General features: G+C 41.8%; 1 protein-coding gene across 1 annotated transcript; it reads right to left on the bottom strand.

Moving 5' to 3' along the window:
- Positions 1–147: 147 nt before the first annotated feature.
- LOC310699562 (uncharacterized protein) lies at positions 148–5,049 on the bottom strand (the record flags this gene model as incomplete). Its single annotated transcript, XM_083487666.1, has 2 exons — positions 148–2,662; positions 2,705–5,049. One exon carries the CDS (start codon positions 5,047–5,049, stop codon positions 3,925–3,927), a length of 1,125 nt encoding a protein of 374 aa, XP_083343792.1. The 3' UTR covers positions 148–2,662; positions 2,705–3,924.
- Positions 5,050–10,738: the final 5,689 nt, after the last annotated feature.

Here is a 10,738-nt window from a genome sequence, read left to right as displayed (position 1 = left end):
AAAAGTGAGTCTTATAGAGCAAAAAATACGGTACTTCTTTTTTGCTTGGTTCTGCTGATAGTTTGGAGCTCACTGTAATATCACTGGATGTACTATATTGACTACTTGTCAGGAATAAGTAGTATGGAGAATTATTTTTTTAAAAAAAGAGATTAGAATAAGTAACATTGGATTATTCTTTAACAGAATCTGGAAACTCACTTTATAGATTCCATAGCAGAAGCTTTTATACATTTTGTTAATCTCAAATTAAAGTTCTCAAACATGCAGTTTTATGAACTTTTGTGATCTCCCTGGTGCCCTTAGTACTGTCTTGATTCCCAAACAAACGTTTATTTTAAATTAATAGGTTGTCACACAGCTGACCTTCCCCTCCTGCTATTTTTAAAGGTTTTCCACTACTGTCCACGACACCATGGATGCACTTTGAGTGGCTGTGGCCTATTACAAAAAGAATGTGGATATTCTCAAGCCACTGACGGGCCATTCCACAATGTTGGAGAACAATAAGCCCTTGATCCAGTCCCCTGAGACAGGCTGCTTCCATCTCAGGCACCTGGCTGTGGGTTGCTTTCTTGCCCAGCAAAGGCAGTGGGAGCAAGGGGTCAGGGCTGCAGCCAAGTGCTGCCCTCTCCATTCAGTTTCCTGAGCCTCCTGCTGCTTCCACTGCCTCTACCATATAATACTGCTGGGAAAGAAAGTCAAGTGGGATGGAACAGTCCATTGCCTAACTCTCAGGAAAGAGAAAAAATCCACAAAAGTTAACATAAAGTCCGTAATAAGGGATGAAAATAGGCCAGTCACCATAGCCTAATGTTATCCTATTGACTCTGATATTGTAATTTGTTTTTGTCATGTTGGGCAATGCTGCCTCTTGCTGTCCCATTCCTTTGCTTTTGACTGGTTAAATCCCTGCTCACAAATGCACCATTTTATGTCTTTTCCACTGGTATTGTTGTCAACGGTCCTATCTCTCAGTAAATACTGTTCATGTCACTAAAGCTGAAGCCCTATGTTCACTTACTTGGAAATAAGCCCCACTGAACTCAGTGAGACTTCCTTCTAAATAACGATGTGTAAGACCAGACTGCAACATTCTCTGTCTTGGTCTCAACCTGGAATCCCTCAGGCTGCAAAGCCCTATATTATAACTTACCGGGTAATCTGCGTCCTACCGTGATAGCTTGCTAAGTATAGAAGTTATTAGTCTTGTTTGAAAAATGCTTCTAATAACAATTGGTCTCTGCAGTCAAAGAACATGGAAGGTTTCCTTAAGCCATTTTGCTTTACTTGCCACTGTACTAGAACATCTGCTCCAAAACTCTCTCTTGCTTTTTCTGTCTTGAATCGGGGATGGTCCCTGCTCAATTATTTGGGTCCAGCATGATGGCAAACTGGCAAGCTCATTAGAAAAGCTGGAGCGAACTCTGCCTCTTTATTAGCTGCAGCACATGCCTTGGAGCAGAGCTTGGATTATAACAGTAATTGCAATTGCTTGGCGTTCATAATTACAAGCTTCTGGGAGCTTTAACGAAACATTAACAATACAGTTGTTGCTGCAAATGGCCGGGTGCCCTGAGCAGTTTGACAAAACAGAAACTGGGAATGGAGCGAATAAATGAAACTCCTTGTGCATGACACACACTGCTGTACAATCAGCAGCAGGGAACTGATTCACATCATCACTGAAAGTAAGAATTATATAAACTTTTGCTTTTAATGGCAGTTGTAATCACCACCTGCTGTTTTCTACCTTTTAATTCCTCCAGCATCACAACTGAAAAGTGTTGCCCCAAGAATGGTTGTGCTGACCAGGGTGATAGTCTTAATATGTGGACAGTAAAGCTACTTCTCAGTGGGCATTCACTAATATAGACAGATAATCTCACATCTCCTGCTATCCAGAAGTGTGAGGATAAACCTAAATCAAGAAATAAAACCTTTATTTATTTCTTGAGCTCCACTTGCTGCTGGCCTATTGCTCTTTCAAGGTAGGGTGACTGTTGGTTATTGTTCTTGTTTTCCTTTGTTGCTTCTGTGTTCTCCACACATTTCTCCGTGCTGGGAAGGAAGGACTGAAAGAAAACGCACCCCATCTATCCCTACTCCCAGTATTTTGCTAATTCTGTTTGTATGCATTTATAGCCCAACTCTTAACCATGTCCCAGGGTGGGATACATGCAACTCAGTACAAGTAGACATGACGAGACCATAAATTCAACCAAATTAATGAGCAGAAATAGTAACGCCACTCCAATGAGAGGGGTATTTTGATCTCATCTCTCTTCAAAGAGAGGTCCACAAAAATCCACAAAAGTTAACATGAAGTCCGTAATAAGGGACTAATGCTGAAATGTTTACAACGGTAAGGCCAGACATACCTCAATTGGGGGGGTCACCACAGAAAAGGTCCTGTTCATGCACGACCAACCTGTGAACATCACAGGGAGACACAACTGTCAGCAGGGCCTCCCCTGCAGATCTCAACACATGGGCAGGCCTAAAAGGAGGAGGATCCTCCAGGTATTTAGTGGCCAAGTTGTATGGGGCCCCAAATACCTGAAGCACCTGGAATTGTGCTTATACAAACACAGGCAACCAGTGCAGGTCTTAAGAACTGGTGCAACACGTGCCTAGCCTGTGGTACCCACCAGCACCTTAGCTGCTTCTGCATTCTGGAAGGGCCATCAGTTGGCAAACCAACTGTCATCCGCAGACATTGAAGCCCCCTGGGCCTTTTGATTTTACTGCGCCATCATCTTCCCCCTGCCTTAATTGGGTATAGCTGTAGGCCATTTCCCTGCAACTTAGTGTTTCTGGTCCAGGGGTGAATAAAATATGGGTCCAACTTGAATAAAATATGGGGGGGGGCTGAGGTAACCCCTGCCCCACATAATCAAAAGTTGAAGTGCATGCACACCTTTTGAATGGCAATGCCTATTAAGTGGGGGAGGGTAGCCCCTCAAATATTTTATTGGGGGGACTGAAGGGACCTGAGCCCCTAGGAGTTGGCTCCTGTTTTCTGGTCACTGTTTCAAAAATCAGCTAATATGGGTGCTGTGGCCTGCTTCCTTTTGCCCTTCACTGGAAGGGCTCACTTAACGTACACATTCTAGCAGTATGAAGATGTGCTTCCAAAGTTCAGTGATGTATGTCAGAGTCAACACAGTCGTGTAATGCTTCATACTCTTTAGAACAGGCTTCCTCAACCTTGGCCCTCCAGGTGTTTTTGGCCTACAACTCCCATGATCCCTAGCTAGCAGGACCAGTGGTCAGGGATGATGGGAACTGTAGTCTCAAAAACATCTGGAGGGCCGAGGTTGAGGAAGCCTGCTTTAGAACTATGATGGGCACAGAAAGAATGTGTTAGCTAATGGAACTTCCTCCCTGAACCAGGTAAGGACTTGAACATCCAGATTTTTTCAATCCTTTCACATTGGATGCAAAATCAACATCTTTCTATCACCTTGTTTATTTTGAGAAGAACAACAAAAAAAGGCTTTTTCAATGTATACTTAAAAGTATGATTAAAGGGATTTGCTTACAAAAGACACTAAGGGCGTGCAAGGCAATCTCTTTAAGGGGAGGCATATAGGGCATTTTCACATGAAGCTTACATTAGCGTTTCTTCACAGTCTAGGTGTAAGCTATTTGTTGATGGCATCTTTTCTCAGGAGGCAATAGAAGCGTGCACCTTTGGGGTGAAGTCAAAGCATAGGAGAGTTACAGCACCTGCTGTGGCTGCAGAGACCGACATGTTTGGTTGCATCTGGAGCAGATGAAGGCATCCAGTTGTGCTGATGCAGATGTGCTATGCGTTTCTGTGCTCCCAGGGGTCATTCCTCTTCCGATCACTGCTGCGGATACACAACCTGCCTGTCTCGAGGTGCTGCGGTCATCTGCAAGGGATTCCACGTGGCACGGTTAATGCAGCCTGGCTCCACGGCACGTTTGCAGACATCTTTGTAATACAGAGTTGGTCTGCCAACAAGCCTGGTGCCTGAAGACAGCTCCCCATAGATGATCCTGCCATCTTCCATTCTCTGGACGTGACCAAGCCATTGCAAAGGTTGCTGAGACATCATTGTGAACATGCTTGGAATGTGGGCTTGGGAGAGCACATCTTTGTTTGAGACTCTGTCCTGCCATGTGACGCCCAAAATCTTCCTGATGCAGCACATGTGGAAGGCATTGAGGCATCGTTTCTGTAAGTTGCCTGTGGCCAGTCGTGGAGGTAGGGGCTTTGGTACCCAGGGTGGCAGGGGCATGGCATGTCGCAGGTGGGGGCATCCCAAGGGGGAGGTGCCTGCCCGTGCGAGCTGTCATCCCAATTGGGTAGGCGCCTGCCCATGCGAGCGTCATCCCAATGGGGTGGCATCTGCCCAGGCATCCCAAGGGGGATGTGCCCACCCACAGCGATGTTACCCCCCAGGCTGGTACCCGGGGCAGACCGCCCCCTTCCTCCGCCACTGCCCGTGACTCACTTCCATAAAGCAGTGTCCTCAACATGCAAGCCTGGTAGACCTTCATCTTGCTATTGGTCATTAGCACCACATTCTCCCGTACTCCTGGAGAGAGGAGCCGTTGCCGTAGCTGTCTTACCAATATGCTTGTCCAGCTCAGCGTCGATGAGAGGTTGCTGGTTACTGTGGAGCCCAGGTAGACAACAGCATCTACCATCTCAAGCATGTGGTTGCCAGTGCTGATGCATGGAGTGCTGGCGATGTTCTGACCCAGGAAATTGGTCTTTGTCAGGGTGGTGGTAAGGTCAAACTCCCTGCAGACTTGGGCAAAACGGTTGATGGATCTCTGTTCAGCTTCCTCACAGTGCGCTATGAAGACTGCATCATCATAAAGAACCACTGCAGTTTTCTCTTGATGTGGAGAATGCAAGGTTGAACAGACCGTTGAATGGATGTACACCCAGTCTTCAGTCAAGCTGAAGGCATATGAGAGCAACCCATAGAAGGGAATTAGGGTAAGAACACAGCCCTTTGCCACACTGTGCTTTGAATTGCTTGCTGGACTACTGGCAGCTCTTCTCTGCATACACTTGGAGGGTATTGCAGGGATTCATGCAGGTCTTGCAGGAGTTGCTCTACCCTCTTGGATGAGTAGCACAGGATCTCCTTGAGACCTTTTAAGCTATTTGTTGCACAGGTCAGCCATTATAAGAGCACTTCCTCGAGAGAAAAATGTGTTAAAATTCCAGAGTGAAAACAAAAAGAGAGTCAGTATCAGATGCTGTCCGTCTGATGCTGTTAAATTGCTCCTGCCAGACACATGATAAAAATAATTCTGAAGGGCAAATATTCTTCTGGAATGGATTTGATCAAGCAAACATTGACAGACACTTTGGTATGTTCAGAATACAATGCCCAAGGCAAGACAACTTCCTACCACAAAGAGCATAGTATCCTATTCACTATAACACTGAAACTTCCAAGTAACCATTTCTAGGATCCTGACTTGACAATAAGGTTGCCAATATCAGTCCCACCCACAACCAGCCTCCAAGGTAAAGACTCATTTAATGTATGTTAATTCACTTTAAATTATTAGTGTTCTGGAATTGAAACTGAATTTGAAAAGGAATGAGCAGGGGGAAAGGCCAACAGAAGCAGAAACAGCAACTCTGACAAGAAGGCCATGTAATGTAAAAAATAATTATTTTCTAACCAGCCCCAGGCCCCTTATTTAAAGTTTTGCACCTCATTTAAACCAGCTCCACTGGCCTTTTGCAGTGATGTGGATACAACGTATGTCAATAACGGTGGCTAGCATCCATCTATCTTGAGAGACAATGGAGTGTGCCTCCAAGGGTGAATTCAAACTGCTGTGTTAGCAGCACTGAAGTGACCTCCCCAGGGCACAAGCCTGGGCAGTGTGTGGATGGAGGTCCTGGGCTGCCCAGATGACATGGTTCCCCTCTCAGCCTTGCTGATGTGGTACAAAGGAAAGCAGAGCAATACATTTGGCACCAGCTTGGCTGCAGGAGTTGCTGGAAGGAGGCATACAAGGCGCCATCCATCCACATTAGGGACTGGATTTGTGTAGGGTTTACTCCTTAGCCTTTCCTTCTCCTGAAGATAAACTGCAAGACAGCAGAGGTTTAGTGTCAGAGTTTTCCTTCTCCTAGATAGGCTACTATTTCCCTAGGCTGATGAGCCCCATCTGTCCCTTGCTTCCCTCTACAGCACATGCAGAAACCACCTTCTTGACCATTTCTTGGTTTCATCCACTCAATCTGCTTCAGCCTGTCTTCGCCTGGAGGGTCCTTAAACTCACCAAGGGTTTGAGACCCATCAGCTAGCCTCACTCAGTTTAGCTGGCCAATCAAAGCCATTCCCAGAGTCTGGCTGCTGTAGCATGTTGACAGCTTCTAGGATAAGGTTACCAGCTTTTTTCAATGAATCCAGGGACACTTTTCATCTTCAATAGATTTTGTATGGAGCCTGATGTTTAGATCTGGGGACTGTCCCCGGGAAACGGGGACGTCTGGTAACCTTATTCTAGGAGCATCAGGTGAGAGCTGAGTGCAGGGTGGGGACCAAGATGGACTAACTCCCCCAGAAGGAGCACAACTTATCTCTCACCAGAAATACTACCCCTCCCCTTACACCCCTGTCAATAATACAATGAAAATAAACCCCCATCTAATACCTAAAAGCAGTGGTAGCCAATATGGTGCCCTCCAGAAGTTGCTGAGCTCCCATCATCCCCAGCCAGCATGGCCAGTCATCAGGGGCTATAGGAGCTATAGGGCAGCAACACATTGACTATCCCTGCTAAAGTCTGTATTCAGTCCCCCCCCCCCCCATTCATGTGAGTGTCTGTGGTCTCTCTTAAGCTAGGCACTGCAGCTTCCAATCAGGAAGAAAAGTGTAACAGCTTCCTTCTAACCTATGTATTGAGTAATCTTCCACACACTTACTAGAGAGTAAATCTCACTGAGTTCAGTGCTACTTCTGAATAAACATGTTTAGGATTGGACTGAATAAGAGGTTGGCAAGGAAGGCCAATGTCCTGTGCTGCTTCTTGGGAGTCTAGTGCTTCCTCCATTATCTCTATTCGTAGGAACACAGCCTAAATCTTCACCCTGCCAGTATTTTTAGATTTCACAGTGTTATTTTCTTACAGCATCTAATATGATACCTTTTTGGTGGTCATGCCCTGGTTATGGAACCAGGGGCTAGGGGTACTTGCCTGGCACCCACATTGTGGTCCTTTTTTATTTCCCCATGGATTTTAAATCCTCAGGATACTCTAGTAAATAGATACTTTTATATGCTATCTTTTTTTTTTTTTTGCATAAATATTTTTATTAATTTACAACAAAACAAAACATACATAAAATTTTTCACATCCAATTTTCACAAATTGCTTCTTTTCTGGACTTCCTTCAGCTTCTCCGTAAATCATCCATAGTCATTATTTTAAATACGCATTTCATTATTTATATTGTCATTATTTATACCCTTAATTTCCTTTCTCTTTAGACAATACTTCTTAGTTTTTCACAGTGCTTTTTTAAACCCCTCTAGCGTTATCTGCCCCTCACTTATACTTTCCAGATATTCCACAAATTTCCCCCAGTCCTCGATGAACTTTTGGTCTCTTAGGTATCGAATTTTCCCAGTCAATTTATCCAACTCAGCATAGTCTAACAGCTTCATTCTCCATTCTTCCACTGTCGGTATTTCCTGTTGTTTCAATTTCTGAGCCAGTAACACTCTTGCTGCAGTCACTGCATATTGGAAAAATTTACAGTCCTTTCTCTTTATCTCATTTCCTAGTATTCCTAACAGAAAGGCTTCAGGTTTCTTTGTAAATGTATATTTTAGAATCTTCTTCAATTCATTGTATATCCTTTCCCAGAAGCCTTTCACTTTCTTACACTCCCACCACATATGATAAAAGAGCCTTCTTTATCTTTACATTTCCGACACTTATTACATGTCTTATACATTTTTGCTAATTTCACCGGTGTTATATACCATCTATAAAACATTTTCATAACATTCTCTTTTAACGTCATGCATGCTGTAAATTTTAGATTTTGTTTCCATAGTTTTTCCCAATCCTCAAATTGTATATTATATCCAACATCTCTGGCCCAGTGTATCATTACCGACTTAACTTCCTCATCTTTCAGATTCCATTCTAACAACAGCTTGTACATTTTGGATAGAATTTTGTAATCATTATTTATTATTTCAGTCTGAAATTTTGAATCTTTATCAGCATAACCGCCATCTTTGATATCTTTCCTAAACATTTCATTTATTTGAAAATAATGCAACCAATCATATACATATTGTTTAACTTGTTCGTATGGTTTCATTTTCCATTTACCCCCTTCTCTAAATAGCAGTTGACCATATGTGATCCAATTGCCTCTCATATTAATTTTCTTTACACTCATAATTTCTAACGGAGATAACCAGTGCGGTACTTTGGGTTCTAATAGGTTTTTGTACCTATCCCATACTTCAATCAAAGGACCTCTGAAGATGTGGCTCTCAAAACCTTTATGGATTTTCTTTTTCTCATACCATAAATAAGCGTGCCACCCAAATCTGTTATCAAACCCCTCTAAATCTAACAATTCCTTATTTTCTAATTTTATCCAGTGTTTCAACCAGCAAAGGCAAGATGCCTCATAATATAATTTCAAGTCCGGCAGGGCAAAGTCTCGTCTTTCTTTTGCATCTGATAATAACTTAAACTATATGCTATCTTTAAAAAAATAATAAAAAAAAATAGATTTTTAACAATAAGGAGAAACATCACATTTCCAAACTAGAGGCTATAAAACACCAAAGTTGGAATTTCCACAATATTAGCATACATACTACTGTAACTGTTTAGGTGTTAAGCCAATATAACATACAAAATCATAAAAGAATGCAGCAAGCTAAACAAACTACAAAAAATATATACTACGTCATGAAACAAAAAGGAAGAAACAAAACCCAACTATGGTGCAAAATATTAAATAATGCTTTGAGATGGATTGAATTAATAAAAATAATTAAACTTTAATTCAAAGAGACGTTATGACAAAAGGATGATATAAAATAAAACTTGCCCTTTTTTCCATAGGTGAGCCACCAAAGAAGGGGGGTTAGGAGAGTTACATCAACTATACAATATAAGGAGCTGGTGCCAGAAGATTGCAATGTTCAGCTGTACTCATAAATCAACACAGGTTGCAGTGAAATTTCCTTTTTAAATTTATTCTCATGCAAGTCTCAATTTATTTGTCAAGATTTCCAATAGTCCAATCTGCCATTTTTATGCTATTTTACATGGTTTGCTGTTGATGGTTTTATCAGTTAATGTTTTATTGCTTGTTTTGTTGCTTTTTAAAAATACTTATGCATTTTAAACTTTATTATTCACATGTATATTAGCTGTTGGGTAATATACATACATTGTTAATAAATAAATAAATGAGTGCATTAAATCTTTTAAAACATAATCATACTATCTGAAGTAAAACAAAGACAAAAATGAATAAAAACACTGGTCACACATAAATAACAATTGGGGGAAATGGCTGCCTTGAAAATGATAGTATTGTCAAAAATACTATTGTATTTTTTAAATTTACCATTAGTTCACCCGAAATTTTTGATAATTGGATATTTATAGTTTTTATCTGGCAAAAGAAAAGACCCAGAGTAACTTTGAAGACTCTACATAACAATGAAGGAGAAAGGACTAGCTCTCCCATAAATTAGAAAACACTTTGAAGCAGCTATGCTGGCCTATTTAAAAATCAGATTTTACCCAAAAAGATTTTAAATACTGGACCAAATTAATGTTTTGACAAGTCTAAACAATACACTCTGGCATTGCTCACATTTTGATAAGGCTATAAGCCATGCATATCAGCCATGTTTAACACTTTGTATAATAAATACAAGCAAAAAAATAGCCCCAGGTTTAATCACCTCTAACTGCACTGTTTTATAATGCAAACATGGAGGAGGAAGAATTATTAGGAAATCTGTATTTATGGAAATCATGGTTTCACAGAACTAAGAAAATAATTTAAGGATGATAATTTATGACATATAATGAAATAATTGTTGAACTGCAAGAACATCCTTAATCCTTTCAATGTCTGCAGCTTAGAACTACTGCTCAAACTTTCAACCACAAACTATAGTTTTCTAAAAGGACTTGCTAATTTTAATATCCTGGTGTTGAAAGAATATCCAACACAGATCCTAAGTAAAATCTGTGACACCATCACAAACCTAATGTATTTACCCATCCAAATGAGAAAGAAGAATTAGGTCAGTAAATATGGATAAACTTAGTGCCACATAATAGTGTTAGTACAGTGGTACCTCTGGGTGCGAATGGGATCCGTTCCGGAGCCCTGTTCACATCCTGAAGCGAATCCAACCCACGTCTGCACGTGTTGCGATTCACCACTTCTGCGCATGTGCGTGACGTCATTTTGAGCGCCTGTGCATGTGTGAGCGGCAAAACCCGGAAGTAACGTGTTCCATTACTTCCAGTTCGCCGCGGAGCGCAACCCGAAAATGCTCAACCTGAAGCATATTTAACTCGAGGTATGACTGTACAGTGGTACCTTGGGTTACATATGCTTCAGGTTACATACGCTTCAGGTTACAGACTCCGCTAACCCAGAAATAGTACCTCAGGTTAAGAACATTGCTTCAGGATGAGAACATAAATCATGCAGTGGCGGCGCAGCAGC

Source organism: Podarcis liolepis, assembly GCF_965112155.1.
Source record: "Podarcis liolepis genome assembly, chromosome: 2".
Lineage (NCBI taxonomy): Eukaryota > Metazoa > Chordata > Lepidosauria > Squamata > Lacertidae > Podarcis > Podarcis liolepis.
Note: the sequence above shows the minus strand (reverse complement) of the source record. Positions and strands in the feature narration are given on the sequence as shown.